General features: G+C 37.0%; 2 protein-coding genes across 2 annotated transcripts; one reads left to right on the forward strand and one right to left on the reverse strand.

The window, feature by feature from the left end:
• Positions 1 to 3898: 3898 nt before the first annotated feature.
• Positions 3899 to 6577, reverse strand: LOC131678397 (transcription initiation factor IIB). The gene is made up of 5 exons (XM_058958542.1): positions 6279 to 6577; positions 5929 to 6042; positions 5703 to 5863; positions 5265 to 5639; positions 3899 to 5206 (listed from the first exon to the last, which is right to left on the reverse strand). Exons 1-5 carry the CDS (start codon positions 6293 to 6295, stop codon positions 4923 to 4925), a joined length of 951 nt encoding a protein of 316 aa, XP_058814525.1. The 5' UTR covers positions 6296 to 6577; the 3' UTR covers positions 3899 to 4922.
• Positions 6578 to 10516: 3939 nt separating this feature from the next.
• Positions 10517 to 18261, forward strand: LOC131678399 (U6 snRNA-associated Sm-like protein LSm4). The gene is made up of 4 exons (XM_058958544.1): positions 10517 to 10656; positions 10716 to 10757; positions 17579 to 17677; positions 17819 to 18261. Exons 1-4 carry the CDS (start codon positions 10654 to 10656, stop codon positions 18134 to 18136), a joined length of 462 nt encoding a protein of 153 aa, XP_058814527.1. The 5' UTR covers positions 10517 to 10653; the 3' UTR covers positions 18137 to 18261.
• The last annotated feature ends 1190 nt before the right edge of the window (positions 18262 to 19451 follow it).

Raw genomic sequence — 19451 nt, forward strand, 5'->3', positions numbered from 1 at the left:
CTTCCGAAGTTCCCGCTTCATCATTTCCCAGTACTACTCCACCGGGCGCTGCTCCGGACAGTTTGGCGGATTCATGTCCTTTGGAACAAAATGGGCAGAATTGGCCTCATACCACTCCAGGACACTTTTAGAATAGTGGCATGATGCCAAATCTGGCCAAAATAGCGGGGCTGCGTCGTGCTGCTGCAAGAACGGCAAAAGGCGCTTTTCGAGGCACTCAGATTTGTAGATCTCGCCATTTACTGTGCCCTTTGTCACGAAAGGCTCACTCCTCAGTCCGCAAGAGCAGATGGCCTGCCAAATGAGATAATTGGAGGCGAACTTCGACATTTTCATCTTCTTAAATTTGTCGTCCACATAGAACTTGCTCTAGCCGGTGAAAAACTCCAACCCCAGAATTTGCATAAAATCGGCTTTTATATACGTTTCGTCGTCCATCACACAGCAGCCATATTTTGTAGGCATCTTCTCGTAGAGCTTCCGTGCCCGAGTTTTATCCGTCGATTGTTGCCGCTTATCGCGGTTTGGGAAGTTCTGTACCTTGTATGTATGTAGTCCAGTTCTCTTCTTTGCATTTTGGACGTAGCTCTGCGACATGCCGATCTTTTTAGCCAAATCACGGCTTGAGACGTTGGGATTTGCTTTAATCATCCGCTTCACCTTTCCCTCCGTCTTTTTGTTCTCCGGTCCCGGTGTTCAGCTCCTTTTGCCGTGGTCCAACGTCAACCGCTCCTGGAACCGCTTCAACACTCTGGAGACGGTTGAATGGTGAATGTTCAACATTTTTCCCAACTGCCGGTGCGACAGGTCAGGAAATTTCAGGTGCTTGGAAAGAATTTGTTCTCTCGACTCGCGTTGGTTCACCTCCATTTTCGTTGAATCGAAAAACACGACTTCGAGTTTGACAGCATGTAAACAATACACATCAATGAGAAAGTGTGCAAAATTTGGTTGATTTTTACCCAATGGTAAAAAAGTTATACCCTGTTGTATGTGTTGCAATAATTTCGTGTTCGCCCTTTAGATGTGAATATTTTGAAATTTAGTACAAGATCGTTAAAATTTAATTTCGACAAAATAGTGCAGGAATTTAAACATACCGTTCAGTACAACGGGAGCCAATAATGTTTAACTTCTAGAATTATTATTATGAGCTCCACCTCATTCCCTCACAAAGATGTTAGCTCAACGATTTATCTAGAAGGTACGTAATATAATAAAGTCATCTTGCAGACCGATATTTTGAAACAGAGAGTCCACATATTTTTCATACAGAAATTGTATAGTACCGAAAATACCGGTACTGGCCTTTGTTCAGCACCGGTATTACGATACCAATAATGGGTTGGTATTCTCAGGATTTTCGGTACCGGTATTACCGGTACCACAACCCTACTTTAGATACCTTGACAGATATATACCGAAAGCAAAACAAACATGTTCCGAGACGAAAACAATGGGAACACCAGCGATAATCCTAATCTAGTGTTCTGTATCTACTCATTTGACATATCGAATTTGACGACAAATGATGCCCTGTTAGAAAAAAATAATACATGTTTTCCCGGTTTTCCCGCAGGGTTACTTTTATATAACACCAGGGATACCAGGTAACTTTTTCAAATGTCTTCACATTTTATAAAAAAATGTCTTCATTTGTCTTCAACGGTCAGGATCTTGAATCGGTTATTGATTTTGAGCCAGAATTCTGCCAGAAATCAGTCAGACATCCGAATAAATTTGTCTTCAAAATGAAAAACACGTCTTCACAACATTTCAAATGTCTTCAAAATGAAGACAAATCTTCAAATCTGGCATCTCTGATAAACACCATCCAATGCATATAGTTTTTTTTCATTTTGGGTGTTGTCTTGATAGGCCAGATGTAAACAACCGCAGTTTTCTTATGTATGGCTGCCAAGTTTACATAAGATTTATTTAAAAAAAAGAACAAAAAACTCGTTTTTACGTATTACAACGGAATTTTTCACTAAATAATGTTATATCTATACCATTTATTCAAAACGTAATATCTAACAAATGTAAACAAACTGAGTGATTTATGCCAAAAAAAAGCCAAGCATTGACTCTTTATCGTCCACAAATTATAGAGAAAAATAATAACTCTTTACATGTTAATTTAATCTTAAGTCAAAATGTCACATATAGTATACCAAAGCTTTGCTAATATTTTGTAGATGTGATGTTTTGCGTTGTGATGATTCTCCAAGTCGACTGTAGTTAGTATGTTTTTCCAATGCCAAACCTCATATCTACACTCTAGGTTGCAATACAGCACATGAAATATATCACAACTACAAGCCCGTCTCTTTAAACGTCACAGTAAAATGTGTCATCTGCAAACGGAGTTGCCAAGACCACATATGTAAAAGAGCATTATAGCAAAAGTGATCGGCAAAATGCAATAAAATAATAGTTATCAATTATCTCTCTATTATCTTCGCGAAAAACATGTAATATGCTTATACGATCCTACAATGAGTAAATACAGAGGTGATAGTAGAATTAATAGTCTTCTGTGTGCTTTATTTGTTAAATAAATTTGAATGCTGCAATTAAATTTTTGCACGCGATTGTCTCCGTTTGACGCTTCTGTTAGATATGATGTAATGAAAAAACGCTCTAGATATTATGTATATTGGACCTAAAATTTATCGAATGGAACGGAAAACTATATATATAGCTTAATGACCCAATTGTGCTTTTCCAATATTTCTTTCCTTTCGAAGTATTCCGCAATCCTTTTTGCGTCCAAATCTACCAAATCCTGTAGTTTCTGCACTGGTTTCAGAGACCGTGATAGCTTCCAATGGTGGGTACGCTTTTTTCTTGGCCTCTAGTATCAAATTATATGTAGGGAAAATTACAGCATGGTGTGCTTTTCCTATAGATCTCATCAAATGGTATTGATTTTTACTGGGGTCGGCTTCAGTCACTAACGAAACACCCTCCTCGGGAGTAAGCTTGATTGGTAATGAACGTATTTCTGTTTTTTTGTATGCCTCAAAATAATCACATGCTGTTTGAGGATTTTCAGCGACAAATCGGAGTAGCTTTGTTGTAGACTCCTTACCATCAGCTCTAGGGTTACCAACCATACTTATTTTAAAGGACATGTACTTGATTTTGATGATTATGGAAAGCGTCCTTAATTTTATTAATTAATTATTTAAATGTCCTTAGTTTTAGCCAGAGATGCCATATTTGCAGACAAGTCTGCAAATTCGCAGACTTTTAATTTAAGCTGCAGATTTTTTCGATGACGCAGATATTTGCAGATTTTTCCGTTTGGTTGCAGATATTTGCAGATTTTTGAATATAAAGGCTTTTGGTTACACTAGCTTGCCTCACATTTTTTGTTCTTCCCAGACTTTTAAAATTATTATTGCAGACATTTGAAAAAAGTACCTGGCATCTCTGGTTTTAGCTGTGGTTTTAGTCCATGGCATATTTGAAATCAATCAGATTGAATTTGATCAAGCAAGAATAATGATAATCTCTTTTGTCCTTAAGACAAAACACCACTTCCTAATGACCCTGCCACTTCAACCTTTCCCATTTTCAAGGAGAGGATTAGGGGAGTCCAGGGTAATTTATTACTGACTTCGGGTCATATTCTCACAGTCACACCACTTGGTGACTAGAAGGAAATTTCCCCCTAGTCACTAGGTGATGTGACTGTGCGAATAGGGCCCCAAGTAAACAATAAAAACGAAAAATCACCACTTGTAACACCCTAATTAGTCAGATGAGTAATAAAATATCTACCCCACGACGGAATTGAACTCATCGAAGAACTGGTAAGATGTACAAGAATGCTTTCGAATTACTGGAAAATGTCAGAGCAACACATAAGCAAACAAAACGTTTTTTTCCAATCAAATGTTACTTTTATTAATTTCTACAACTATCATATAGTTTTGTTTGAATCTTTTGCTTCATATGCACCGATCGTTTCCAGCTTAACCATACTCGGTCACTATTTTATTTTGTATGTGCTTACGGAGAAAGATACTCTATTTAATTTATATTTATCAAAAATCGGTAAGGTTTTATATTTCACTGTTGGTTACTTCAAACGTACTAAAAAAATAATACCCCTACTTCAAGTTACAATTATTATTCATACTTCCCCTGATCATGTGAGGTGACATATTTCTTCGAAGGCGATCGCTTTTGTTACACACTACTTATACTCACTTCGAGGACTGTAATTCACCGTTCAATGATGCCGGAATGCTTCGTACTAATGAAGTTTGAAGCAACTTTTCCAGTCGAAAATATTGACCTCTATATAGTTTAACGCAAAGTTTATAGAAGAAAGGTGGGTGGGAAATAAATGACATTCTAGAGGTCGAACATCATGGAAAAAAAAAGTTGATCAAGCCTAGAGCAACATGTGAAATGAAGATTTGTATGTCAATAGCTCTCTAATTCGATCGGTTCAGATTCGAATCAACTTTCTAACAAATTATTTCTAAAAACCTGGCCCATTTCCGAATGGTCGAAAAATATGACGTTTATTTTCACCTAGAATTGATATACGTTTTTGTTGATAGCAAGGTAATAATTTACCAAAACGCAATATTTTAAAAAAATAGCTAAAGATTGATATAACAACTTTTAAAGCTAAATATGATTGTTAAATTTATCATTTTCAAAGCAATTTTAGCAGAAACTGTTCTGTTCATCACAATCAATTTGCATCATTGCTCTGATGACTCCCAATATTCGGGATTATATTGGATTATATTCGGTTTCCCTCCGTACAACCGATTAAAGAAGTTTTTTTCCACCATTGCAAAAAGGGCGTACAAATTTCCTATGTCATATGTTACTCTAGAACGGATAAAATTTACATTGCCAAAAGCCATCGAAAGAATAGCGAAAGAGGAGCGAATTTACATCTGAGGCAACTGATCGATCGGTGTGGTAAATTTGAAGTCTTCCGGGAATAGTTCAGCCGCGTGAGGATACATCAAACGGTACGACTGCCGAATCGTTACATCCGCTACACCGGCAATATCACCAATTTCCTTGTGGGTTTTTCTCTGATCAGAGGCCTGCGAAGCCATATAGATCGCTGCTGCGGCCACCGAAATTGGGGACCGTCCAGGTACAATGTCCATTTCGACTGCTTTCCGAGCGATGTGTGTAGCGGCACGCTGCACCGTATTCGGCAGGTCTAACGATACAAAGCTCAGTTACGTAACCAATCATTTAGAAACTGAAAATAAACTTACCCAGATTTGCACAGAAACGGGACATGAAGTCAGCAGTCGTAATGAGATCAACCGATGTGGCCAGCGCCTTTAGGGTCAGTTTGAAACATCGACCTATTTCTTTCTTACTGATCTTACTGACGGCACAGATTTCTTTGAATGTGCGCGGGACTCCCTCCTGACGACAAGCGATATATAAACATGCTGACGCTTTTGCGTCGTTGGAACGGCCTTTCAGATTCTTTCCATCGTGGACCTGTTTGAAGAGATTGTTCGCCCGATCCACGATAGTCTTTGGCAGGTTAATCCTATCGGCCATTGTGCTGATTTCCTTGAAGGCAGCTATAAGAGCCCGATCGGAACTGCTCATCGTGCGACGATTTTGGTATTTGGCAGCTAGAAAATTTTATGCATTTATTATTGATCTCTCAATGTTAACGGAAACAAAAGATAACTTACTTCCGAAAGCATCAAAAGAAGCTGGGCCAGTTCCGGGACCGATCATTGTAGATAGATCACCTCCGCTAAGAAGTGGATTCTCTGGACCACCGACACGAGATGGATCAACTCCGGCCTTCTCATTACTAAAAGTTCTCCACTCGGAACCTACATCAATTACTCTGGAACGACACAAAAAAAACAATATTTTTCTGGCCTCCGAAAACGCAATTACCACATTATTCACCTATCGCCAACGACCAGACCACAATCGGAACAGATCATGTCTCCCGCCCGGTAATCTTCGATCAGTGGTGCATCTGGATGTGAATAGCAGCATACCTTGTTCAGGTGGAGATCCCTGAAAAAAATTGAAACAATTACTTTACAATTTCGACTCATTTCTTGCTAACAAAATTGTTCTTATTCGTGCATAACCGGGGACAAAAAATGAGCATCGACATTACGAACTTGTTCAGTAACAAATCGCATCTTGCATCTGCTAGAATGTTACTAATCATGACATCACGATTTTAAGCAGCTTCCGCTCGAGGCTTAGTAGTAAGACTATCTTGCGAGACGTTTTGCTGCTCTTACCTTGAAGAACTTGCCATTTTTTTTGCTGATTGAAATTGCGAAGGAAGGTTTGCCTTCGCTCCAAATTTTACTTGCGTTGGTTACTGTAGTTCTCAATCGATGCAGAACGAGAAAAACTTTTATCGATGCAGAAAAAAGATTAGTTTTGTTTTTACGACAGCTACTTATTTACAGTTTTCACTTTAGCTGACTATATTTTTTATCTTTTCTTTCCTTTCACCTCTCTTCTCTTCAAGCTTCTGTCTGACTCGGTAAGCTTCACTGATTTCTGTCGTCGTAGCGTTTCTGTCAATGAAGGGATACTTTTGTTGTCAAACGCGCGCAAAAGCAGTTTCAGTGGCGTCGGAGCCCTTCTGAAATGGAAGGGTCCAGTGCTAGCTTGAGAAGCGGAGCAATATAGAAAATTTTTTGTTTCATTTTCTGAATGTTCCGGATTGAAATTTTGGTGAGGGCAGAGTCGATGTTATAAATCTATAGCACACTTTTTAGTAGTAGCCCGGATAGAATTTTACAATAGCATTTACCTTACAAACAATCATAAAACAACAAATATTATAGTTATTACTGTTTTTAAGTAGATTTATAACAATTTGATGTAACAATTAATTTCAGTGTTTTAAAAAAAGCTGATACAGGAAATTCACATTAAATTTCACTATTTAAAAAAATGTAAGGATTTTTAATCGATGTTTTTAATGTTAAGAAACATATTTACCCCCCGTTTTTTACTGTAAAAGTTTATTTTTTGTGTTGTAGCATAACACTAAAACTTACTGTAAATTAATGTAAAATTACTATACAGTCGTGATTCGCTGGTTGGACATTTTTTAACTGGACCGCTTTTTAGTTGGACCTCCGCTAGTTGGACCATTGTCCAACTAAAAAGCATCTGAATGTCTGAATCAAATTCGTTAGTTGGACAGAGGTGTGGCCCAACCAGCGAATCTCGACTGTACTGTCACAGTGAAAATCATGGTTTTGTTACTGTATATTTCTATTCGGTTACTCTAGAGAAACATATAGAGGAATGGTAGCACTGATGTCATTTGAATTTTTGAATTTTATTTTTGAATTTTATTTTGGAAACGTTTCTATTGAGGACCCTGGCTTGACAGGCCGTGATAACCCCTACATTTTTCTTATCTATATCGTTTTGAAAATTATTAATGTCCAAGTTTAGTACATTTCTCCGCCTCTCATTCACAGTAGAACTCCATCAACCTGTCCCTGTATCTACAATATGGAATTGCAGCTCATCTGGGTTCGATTTTCAACCTCACACATGGGGTTAGAAATTTTTCTAAGGAGGTTTTTCTAACTCGAAAAGAGGCTAATGACCATAATGTTAAAAATCTCTATAATCCAAATAAAAAAAATGGCATTGCTTCATGAGTCTACAATGCATATCCTTCTTTTATAACTGTCCAAACAGAACGTCACGAAATACCTCACAAGCACATGATATAGAGAACATCACTAGGGGCAGATCACTTGTGATGCATTTTTAAAAATCAGCTATTTTGCGGTGCGTGTAAGACGTCAAAACCCTACAAAAAATTAGCCCTACATTCAACAAAACGTCGAACAGAGTGAATCAGCGTGGGACGTTTGTTAAACAAACTTTTCTGCGAGGGAGTGCAAAGTTGATGCAAAACTGGAAATTAAATGCATTTTTTCTAATTTGATGCAAATTTGTTATACATTTCTAGAGTGATCTGCCCCTAGGAACATCATGATAGATTGGGAGTGAAAATAATTATCCGAAATATCGACCACCCCCTTGCCCTTGCGGTTACAGGCGGCAAACCAATACAACAAAGTGTGCATATCCGTCACAATGATCAACCAGCCAACGACAATGTCAATTATACAATATGTATCCCACTTCCTACTTTTTCCTTTATTACCTTTAGGGGAGCAAGCCGCTCCTAAATACAGCGTTCCCTTCCCCCACTAACACGTGCGATGCATTTAAAAAAATGCATAATCGACCTCGTTAAGCTACTGCATTTGGGCCTAAATGAACATATTTAAGAAAAAAGAGGATACTAGTTTTTTATTGAGGACACCGACTTCATCTGACCACTTCCTTTGTGAGTTGAGTCCCTACATTTAAAAATACGTAATGAAATGCTCACTTTTATTTTGTAAAAACCAGTGTAAATGATTCCGACAACCAGTACGATAAAATCAACGACGTAATAATTTAAATCTTTTCCGATTCCCTACTGATCCACAACTAAGGACGAAATGGATTGATTTTTGCTGCTTACATTCAGAACAAGAAGTTATTGGGAACAGTCCAATTTGCGGCGTGAGTTGCCGGAATAAGTATATCTATAATACATCGCTGGGACAATTATAAACAGTTAAACTGTTATAAGGAATCCTATGTTTAGCTAGGGGCAGATCACTTGTGATGCATTCTTAAAAATCAGCGAAATTAAATGCCTTTCTTTCCATCAAAATAGAAATTCATACTGTATTTTGCGTTGCGTGTACGACGTCAAAATCCTGCAAAACTAGTCCTGCATTCAACAAAACATCGAACAAAGTGAATAAGCGTAGGACGTTTGTTACGCAAACATTTCTGCGAGGAAGTGCAAGTTGATGCAACAAATTTCTAAAATCATTGTAAAATTAGAAATCAGTTGAAAAATGGTAGCGTAGCTAATTTATTAGCAACGAAGGCTAAAGCGCAAATTACTTATGATCTAGGGGCAGATCACTCTAGGAATGTATAACAAATTTGCATCAAATTAGAAAAAATGCTTTTTTTTCATCAAATCATCGATTGAATAATACACCTTATTCGTTTAATTATTTTCTCTTGTATCAAATTCACAATTAATTGTATGAAAGAGTATTAAAAATAAAGTGCTGTCAGTCACGAAACAGAAAATTTTCAATTCACTCCAATATAAATTTCTAGAGTCACTTGCTTGAAGTCACTCAAAGTTATAGAAAAAACCAAATACAAATATGTATTTGGAACTAGGGGTAGATCACTCTAGAAATGTATAACCAATTTTCATCAAATTAGTAAAAATGCATTTAATTTCCATTTTTGCATCAACTTTGCACTCCCTCGCAGAAAAGTTTGTTTAACAAACGTCCTACGCTGATTCACTTTGTTCGACGTTTTGTTGAATGTAGAGCTAGTTTTTTGTAGGGTTTTGACGTCTTACACGCAACGCAAAATACATTATATATTTCTATATTGATGAAAAGAAATGCATTTAATTTCGCTGATTTTTAAAAATGCATCACAAGTTATCTGCCCCTAGATTTGGAAAAAAAACTGTGATTGCCAGAAAAAAGAAATAGTCACCAATACTCTAATACGAGTATACGACCCACTCAAAAGTGTGTCGAGAACTGTTGCTGAACCCCTCGTGCGTGAATAGTTTCGTTTCCATGTTCCTTGAAATCTGTCAAATTCGACGGAATCGCATTACGCGTATCGTGAAAGGCGTCCACATATGCATTTTTGTAGAACGAACAGGACGATGACATAAAATAGAAAGCACAAAATTTAATTATTATTGTATTCTAATTGGTCCGTCATGTCATGTGAACTCAACTGCACATTTATTTGTATCACGTGCTTACACTGATAAAATCATGTACCCATTAATGCGTAGAAAACGTAGAAACTACGCGGCAGGCGCAAGCCCGGTCAGCGTGGCAAGCAGAAAGTTAGCAAAAGTTGAGCAAAGCGAAATTGATGCTGGCAGAGTTTCTGCGAGCATCTTGCGCGATTTTTGCGAGAATTCTGGCAACGAATTCGCTCAAATGCAACAACCGTTTCTGACAGAAGCGGTTAAACCAACCGATGCTGCTCACTTTTATCCAGAATCGAGCAAGAAATGTACGGCCAAGATCTCTGCACGCTTCCTGCCACATCTTTGTCAGATGTTTTGCTCGATTCGTGCTAAATCCTACCAGGTAGGAATTGCCAGGATCTTTGCACAGTTTATGTCCGAGTTATGCCAGGGTTTAGCTCGGTTCCTGTCAAAATTTGCCAGAAAACGCGAGCGAAACCGAGCTCGCCCTAGCTCAACTAACCCGACAGGATACGCGCAGAAATCTGACAGGGCTGCCAAACCAAGGCTTACAGAAATCTAGCAGAGTGGTTTCTGTCAGAAAATTTGCTCACTGTGTGCAAGCAAGAAACCGCTCCAAAACGACAAAATTTAATGTTATCACCTTTCCATCCTATTTTTGGCACCGCAATACGTTTGTTATTATCGGCATTTGTTTACAAAAATAAACGACGTGAGTTGCTGTGTAGGTCCCGATTGGATCGGTCAAGTACTAATATTATTTAATAGGCTATTTAGTATCGTTAAAACTCTGTAATAGAATCTATAAAATGGTAAGCAGTTAATTCATCCACTCATAATCGGCCACAAATTCATTTCATTTTTATTTTAGCTACCCTTGTCGCTACTGAAGACGGCACAAAGTCACCCAATGGTAAGCAAGCAATATCCGTATATATGAGGTTTGTTTCATTAGCAGAAGAAACTGGAAGTAATCAGGGGTGTCGTTCAAGTATCGGTTTTTCCTATTTTGTTTCTTCCAGTTCCCCGGAGGAAACAGAAGTGAGTTAGTTTTGCTCCTATTTGCTTTGACGAAACTGGCACCAAAGATTAAAAACTGGAAAAACTTCTTATTCCAGAGTTAAGCATATTTTATCGGCATGCTTGAATTTCTCTTTCAATCTATATGATTGAAGCTACAATGGGTCTATAATGTTTCATTCGAGTGAGCATTAGAGTGACAAGAAAAAAATGACCGCTATCGGCCCACTCCTGAGTCGATTCCTACTCCCACCAGGATTACTTTTACCAAATTTGATGCAAACCAGACAAGTAGCTACTGGACCAACGCGTCTGAAGTTTGTATGGGATTTTTCAACAATTTACATGGAGAAAACCCACTAGCTCGCATTTTCGCCGTTAGGTGGTACTGTATGCATCATATCACAGTAAGTAAAAATAAGAAAGATAATTTAATTGTCACCAACTTTGTCGAAGACTGCTAGTCAATCCGGCTTTGTTAAAAGAAGTTATTAAACTTTTAACGAAGTGATGTCTGAGTCAGTTTTGCATGGGGCCTAACAGCGCATGGTTGTGTATCAGTACTTGATTCACACGAACTAATCATTTTTGTGCAATAATCGTAAGGTTTAGTCAAAAGAATTATAGTAAATAATTCGAGTTATGTTTTGGTTAGACAATTTTAGGTCCACCTGTGACCGCGTAGAGGGCGCCAACACTAATGCTGTTTTCGGCTTTAGAATCGAGTCGCCCTAGGTTCGCTCTAATGTTTACAGTTTCCATACAAAATTGACCGCTCCGAGCGAACCTAGAGCAACTCTGATCTAAAAACGAAATCAGCATAAATTTAAATAGATAGAAATTAGGTGTCTTCTACAAAGTTGTAGAACAGGCATTTTTCAATAATTCTTTTGAATATCTCGATTTTCCATCTCTATTCTATAAAAAGCTAGTGTTGGCGCCCTCTATGCGGTTACAGGTGAAACTAAAACCAAAACGTAACTCTTATGTTCTATAATTCTTCTGGACATACTATTGAGCTAAACCTAACGATTATTTCACAAAAATGTATAGTTCGTGCGAATCGAGTACTGATACACAACCATGCGTTGTTAGGGCCCATGCAAAACTGACATCACTTCGTTAAAAATTTAATAACTTCTTTTATCGAAGCCGGATTGACAAGCTGTCATTGACAAAGTTGTAGACAATTAAATTATCTTTCTTATTTTTACTTACAGTGATAATACGGTGCATACAGTGCCACCTAGCGGCGAAAATGCGAGCTAGTAGGTTTTTTCCATTAAAATTGTCGAAAATTCCCATGCAAACTTCTGGCACGTTGGTCCGGTAGCTAGACTTGTCCGATTTGCTTAAAATTTGGAGCAAGTACACTTAGTGGGACTAGGAATCGACTCAGGGGTGGACCGATAGAGGTATTTTTTTTCTTGTCACTCTAGTGTCCAGGCTATGTTGGTGATTATGTTTTTTGTCGATAGCATAAAAGCCATGCATTCGGTTGATTGCAATGCAGTCTCTTTCCAGTCATCCTTATAGCTTGCATATTGCTTTGTTCGGAATTCGCGTTCAGGAAATATGGATAAATGTGCCCTATATAAACCAATACTATGAAAAAGAAATGGTTGAAACCATCAGGATGGGAAAATGTAATCAGATCAACTATCTGTCCAATGCATAAACTCTGATTGTAATCCTCGCTAATTTACATGTACAATACGGAGAACTCAAACGAAACGTACTGAATTATTCTGTACCTCTACTAATTGTGACTGCCATTGAAATATCAATTAAAGTGTACTCAGTATAGAGCGAAAATGGACGACGATGAGTTAGAAGACACATTGTACTTGTATCACTCTTCGAGAGTGGGGTCTTTGGGAGACTTTTTTCCCGGTTCTAATTCGTGGATATTTTTGGACTTTGATCCGTTATTCTTCATAATAGTTCATACCAATACAATGAGTCTGAATAGAATTTAATTAAATTGGAGTTGATGCAGTTTTCGATTTTTGGTCACTACCCATAGTGCAACGTTTCGAAGGGATATTCTTTCATCTTGAGGGTGCGAACATTTGAAAATAGTTATAGTTTTCTCATAATACAAACATTTTGCAAGTGTTTTGAGAACTACAACTATTTTATTTGCCAAGTAGGATGTAATATTAAACTTGTTTTTACGAGTTGCTCTCTTCTACACTAAAATGCAAAAAAGCCATTTATAGGGTGTCAGCAGACAAAAAATAGTGTTGTCTTCTCAAACTTCCACAATTACATCGCACACATGAACGTATAAATTTTGACGGCAATCGGTTACGCCGTTTGGGAGTCCATAAATCATATACACACAAATATTGACATTTATATATGGTCAAGTCTCCAAAAATGGCAACCACAGACGAAAATTTTTTTTATCAAATTTTGCGTCAAACTATTTTTTTCCGTTTGTATATAACCTCTAATATTAAACAAAATGAATTATGAGCCCAGAAAAAAATTCAAGTCTGTCATTTACAAAAGTTTGTTGATGCTTCTTACATGACCTGAAAGACCGTAAGGAGATAAAACGTAAACAAAATCTATATTTTCAACTTTTTGCCTGGAACCACATTTTTCCATCGTAGTCTAATTTAAATTTGAAAATATTGCTTGAAAATTGCTGTAATGTTTATTTTTAATTGTGAAGTAATGAAAAACAAATAACTTGTAACGTGACAGATCAAAAATTCGAAAAAGTTTTGTGGACAACACCAACAGCTTGCATACAATGTCTAACCTACATTTTTTCTTACTACTTTGAGTCTACTTTTCAAACTGTATTGTGAAAACCTTAAAGTTGTATTCATTTTTGAGGAAACACAGTTTATGTATCGTGACAGATGTTTTCTGCTATAAAGCAATTGCATCAAGTTTGATTCAATTACGTCAAAAATGGTGACCGTCTTCGATTCCGATGAAACTTTTTGCATTTCATCTATATGTGAGACTAAGTATTTTGCATTGCAAACAAACAATTTTTATTCAAGAGTAATATTTAAAAAGGGCGTGCGAGATCTTGAATACACTACTTTCAAAATATATTCTTCGAAAATCGCCATTTGTACATATTTGTGCGAATAATATTTGGTGAAATTTTTCAAAAAGAAAAAAAGTTTAAAAATAAATTTACCAAAAACAATTTTTTGGTTAAGCCTAAAAAATAGAAAAAATGCAAATGCTCTTAAGAAAACTTCCAAAATATTTAAAAAAAAATATCTCGTAGTGAAAATATGCCCTTTTAATAAATTAAGTACAAAGACCAAACGCTAAAAAACATGACGCGTTTAAAATTTAATTAATTACAAAAGGTTTAAAATATAATTGCGTTGTGGAGAAAATAACAATAAATGATTTTATAACAAGAACTCGAAACATATTTCAAAAATCTTTTAATTTTTAATTGCAATTTAATTTTTTTCTGTAAATAATTTAGTTATAGAATGTGTTTCAAAATGTTTTTGCAATTCAAAAGGCTCATAAAAAATTGTTTTCAAAATGCAGATGTTTTAAGTTTTTTATATTTTCTTTCGACATATTGTGTTATTTCGTGAAATTACGACCTTTTCATAAGTTATTCACGTTTGTTCATCAAAACAATGTTTTTAAAAATAAACATGAAATTTTCCGTTAACACTCAGTTCCCCGATTAAGGATGATTTGTGTACGACTGTCTCGATATCCTTGCTTCAATAAAAATACAGAACTGTACCGTGACAGATTCTGGTTGTAACGTGACAGATCATTAAGAATACTCCAAAAAATCGAAAAAAAAGTTTTTCTTCTGGAAACTATATTTCAAACTCTTCTTTGATTTCCAAGCTTCAACTTTAAACTGTGTTCATGCAATTGTGTTGACCAACGGAACAGACTTTTTCAATTTAGTCGGGCAACCTCCACTGCAAAAATTGTTTAACGTGACAGACGTATCAAAATGACAATAAACCGAAAACGGTTCATGATAGAAAATCACTTTCAGCAGAAAAAAACGTGCTGCCTACTGACCTTAAGAATGTGCAATTGTGATAGAATCAGATTTTATCGTTTTTGCAGGCTTGTCTTATGAAATATTCGTAAAGTTGTAACCTGACAGACAGAAGCCTTGGCCATATATAGATTATGTGATATATTTATTTCTTTACATCCTTATTATAAATAACTCAACTAGTAATTTTTGCGCCATGACCAGTGTAGTCTAAATCTTGCAAAAGAAGCCAAATTGTCGCTAGAATTTTGGGATTCAAAAATACAGTTGCTCGCTGTGATGCTACGAGCATAATTATATGAGAAATCTATTATCTCACTACTAGGTGGATTACTTGAGGATCTGTGTATTAATGGGGCTAACCTGTTTGGCATAAAGTCATTTGACATAACGTCGTTTGGCATAAAGTCGTTTGGCATAATGCCCGTTTGGCATAAGAAAAAAATGATAGTAGGTCATTTGGCATAATAGCCATTTGGCATAAAATGTACAGGATATTGAATGCTATTGCGGTCGTTTGGCATAATGGTCTTTTGGCATAAAAGTCGTTTGGCATAACGGCCGTTTGGCATAAGAGCCATGTGGCATAAAGTATGATACCCGTTTATGGCGTTTTGATTCACTGAAATAAGTACGATACCAAGAACTGCTCATGTTTGAAAGAAGGAATAAACTTCAGTGAGACGAAGAATATTTTTGTGTCAGATTGATTACAAAGAAAACTAAAGTAAGTATGGAATTTGTGCATTGAGAATATTTGCATTTAGAACTATCTTGCATGAAAGTTAAAAAATTTGTGAAATGTCATGCAACAAAAAATTTGTAATTGTAATCTGCTAATGATAGGCTATTTTAAAACTACAGATCTCATGTCGAATCAATTAGAGGAAACGAGCGAAGAAGAACCATTGTATTAACCATTTAATTTATGAATATTTGGATTGCTACAATTTTTTAACCTAACTACTTCTTATACAATATGAAATCTAATTCGAGATATATAGTATCTTGCTTTCCGAATGTTTGTTCTTCTGACGTTTACTTTTGTTTGCTGTCTAAATTGAAAAGAGGAAAAATCTCGACTAGTTCATATTCACAAGAAGAAAAAAGCTCAAAGCAATAAAATTAAAAGTTAAAAGCAATTTACTACATATATGTAAAAGAAGGCAAAATCTCAGACGCTTTAAGTTATTATCGAAATCAAAAACATTCGAAGAATTGACAATATTCAGAATAATGTGAACTCTTAGAAATTCATAGTTGCATTTAAAATGAATAAAATTCAAGCAAATTTTCATGTTCAATAGAAAGTGGAAAGCTAAAGCGCAGTTGGCTGCCTAGCAGGTCTTTTAGGACAAATTCAGTGTTTACTGTAGTTTTATTGTATTTCCGGAAAATTCAGGCAATTTGTGGACAGTCGTCCAACTAACGAATTTGATTCGCTAGTTGGACCGAAAATGCATCTGGTCAAATCTCTAATTATTGTCAGTTTGATTGGCAAAATGAATTTGACATGAGATTTTGACATTCAGATCCAACTATCGGAGCTCCAAATAAAAAGTGATCCAGTCAAAAATTGACTAACCAGTGAATCACGACTGTAGTCCATATCGTGCAATGGTAATTCGGGAAACTGCATACCAGAAAATTACCAATTTTGTATCCTATTATTTCGGTTACATGTTAATCAAATAGACCTGAGAAATTAGGTTTAATGTCTATTATGCCACATGGCCTTTATGCCAAATGACCACTTGAATCGCGCTATGGTTATGCCAAGTGGTTTTATGCCAAATGACTTTATGCCAAACGACGTTATGCTAAATGACTTTATGCCAAATGGTCTTCCCCCTGTATTAATATACTCCCCAACATCTACCTCACGGTTGAACGCAACGCTTAATCGTAGGGATAAATACATGAACTCTAGGAAAAATTTGACTACGAAATCAACTCACACTTTATTTTGTTTGTGAGGTAAACTTACATATCTCCCCTTACATCGCCGTGGGACTAAAAATGCACATTTTTGCATCACACGAACTCATACACACATAACACTTCCTTATACTCAAATGCCATTTTAATAAAAAGTGGAGAAAATAAATTAAGGGAGATTACGGTTTGACCCGCAGCGCCTGAAATATGTCAAATTTTAGCAACCTATAATTTTTAACGAAATTAATTTTTTGAAGCGTTGACAAAATTAGGCTCTGCTAAGGACCTAAGCTAAGCTAATGTCAGTAATTTTGCTCATAACACACAATTTCATTGGTTTTGTAGTTATTCAAAAAAGGTAAAGCTTAAAGTATCGGTTTTAACCATAATTCCCTTACCCAACAGGTAATAGAAATGTACTCGTCGGATTTTGGGTGATGGGACAATCATCATAATCGATGACGTGACGCTGACGAATCATGCCAACTAATCTTTTTGCGGGATCTAAGGAAAAGACATACCGAATATCTTACGATTTCAGAATTAATAATATAAACGACGCCCCCAAGGTTCGTTTCCTGAATGACATTCAAATCCTCCATAATGCAACGAGGCCAACAGTGCTTGAATTACCGTTTTTTTACATTCCCATAAATAGACTTCTTCGTGAAAAGCTGAAGTTGGCGTATGCTAATATTTATTTCTGCATGTTTTATTTTCATTTTTGCTTCCGCCGAACCGAACCTCTACCCCGTCAGTTGGTGGAGCTAAAGAATGGCGAAACCTACAACGGGCACTTGGTGAGCTGCGACACCTGGATGAACATTAATCTTCGTGAGGTCATCTGCACATCAAAGGTGAGAATCAATCCTCGTTGAATCGAATGCATAATAATGTTCCCGGTCCCTGTATGGGATGACTTGAAGACGCGAACTAACGAGCCCGCAACATAAATTAATTCGCTGTTTTTTTTTTATTCGCACCTCTTCTTCCACCAGGATGGCGATAAATTTTGGCGAATGCCCGAGTGTTACATCCGCGGCAGTACGATCAAGTATCTGCGCATACCGGACGAAGTGATCGACATGGTGAAGGATGACGTACAGGCCAAGTCGCGAAACCGGCAAGAACTGAACAAAGGCGGCGGTCGCAACCAGGGCGGCGGTGGTGGGGGCGGCCTAGGACAGCAGGGTGGTCGAGGCGGTGGACGCAATAATGCCAATGCCAGCAATAGAAACACATTCGGCGGAGGTAATCGAGCCGGGAATCGGGCCGGGCTCGGTAACCCCAATCGAAACGTTCCCAACAAGAAGTAATCGTGCGAGTCGTTTTAAGGTGTGAAAAAAGAAAATCCAACCATGCTGATGCTGAATGCTGCTCGAGAGAGTGAAGAAAAGAACTTGAATAAAAATATGTGCTTGAATTGTGAATTCAGAGGAAACGATGGCTTTTTTCCATTCAAAGGATTCCTTACGGGCTCTTTTTAATAGAGAACTGTCTGCTTGAAGATAAATTTAATTTCTTTTTGTATAAATTATTTCTCCTCGCCTTTTTCGCCGCCTGGGTCTTTTATTCGTTCTTGAATCTGCGTCCCCTTTTTCGATACGTATGTATGTATATAAATGGACAAAGGCCGCTTAAGGTGGCGAGAATAAAGGCGAAGCGTATGGGAAGAAAACGGAACGAAAGAACAACGAACCGGCAGGAAAAAAGCGATATTCTCGTGGGCAAAGCGGAGAGCGAGAATTAATCGTTTGAAATCTGTTAAAAACGACACCTCGGCCAAATTGAATAAGCTGGTGTGAAATAAAAGAAAACCGGTTTCTGAAAGAGAAATACCCATTGTCCATTGTACGGTTCGGGACTCGTTCCAGAGGTCCGCGCGAGTGCTGGACCCTGGATGCTGCAAGTTGTTTTTCGTGATAGGGACGGGTTTGGTCAGCTCGTAGCAATTGCTGACTATTTTCGGTCACAACGCACGCCGATAAACTTTGATTTTGCATAACTAATTCTGGTAAAGTTGGAGCAATGAACTGTTTGGGTGCTGCATATCTCACAGTCCCACGCATTGTATAGAACTTGATGAAATCATTTATTTTTCCATTTGGATCTAATTTAGCCGAATTTAAAAGTAGCATCTGTCTAACCTTTTTGCAATTCATTCGTACAATTTTGTACAAAATTATTTTCTCTCCTCAGATAGCATAACAACGCGCTCGAGTATTTAGCACATCAGAATAAATCAATGCGCCCCCTTTTAATTAGGGTTAAAAGAAACGTTAGTAACTAACGTTTCTTTTAACCCTAATTAAAAGGGGGCGCAACTGTTGTTATATGTGACACCACCCTGTAAATTAACCTGTATGCAAAAAACATACGACCCCCGGCTTACTAACTACGACCCCCGGCTTACTTACTTACTTTATTTTTTGTAGTATACGAGTAATCGAGTTTACCTCGGAAAATCTTGTGTTGTATTACAGAAAACACACCTTAATAAAAAGATTGTCTTAGAATTCTTGCACAAATAGCTATAAACAACTACAGGCCATATTCGACGATCCGTAGAAAATGACTCGATTATTCGTACTCCGAAGACATTGTTTCAATTGTCCGCATATTATTTTTTCT

The sequence above is a fragment of the Topomyia yanbarensis genome, chromosome 2, assembly GCF_030247195.1.
Source record: "Topomyia yanbarensis strain Yona2022 chromosome 2, ASM3024719v1, whole genome shotgun sequence".
NCBI classification, from domain to species: domain Eukaryota; kingdom Metazoa; phylum Arthropoda; class Insecta; order Diptera; family Culicidae; genus Topomyia; species Topomyia yanbarensis.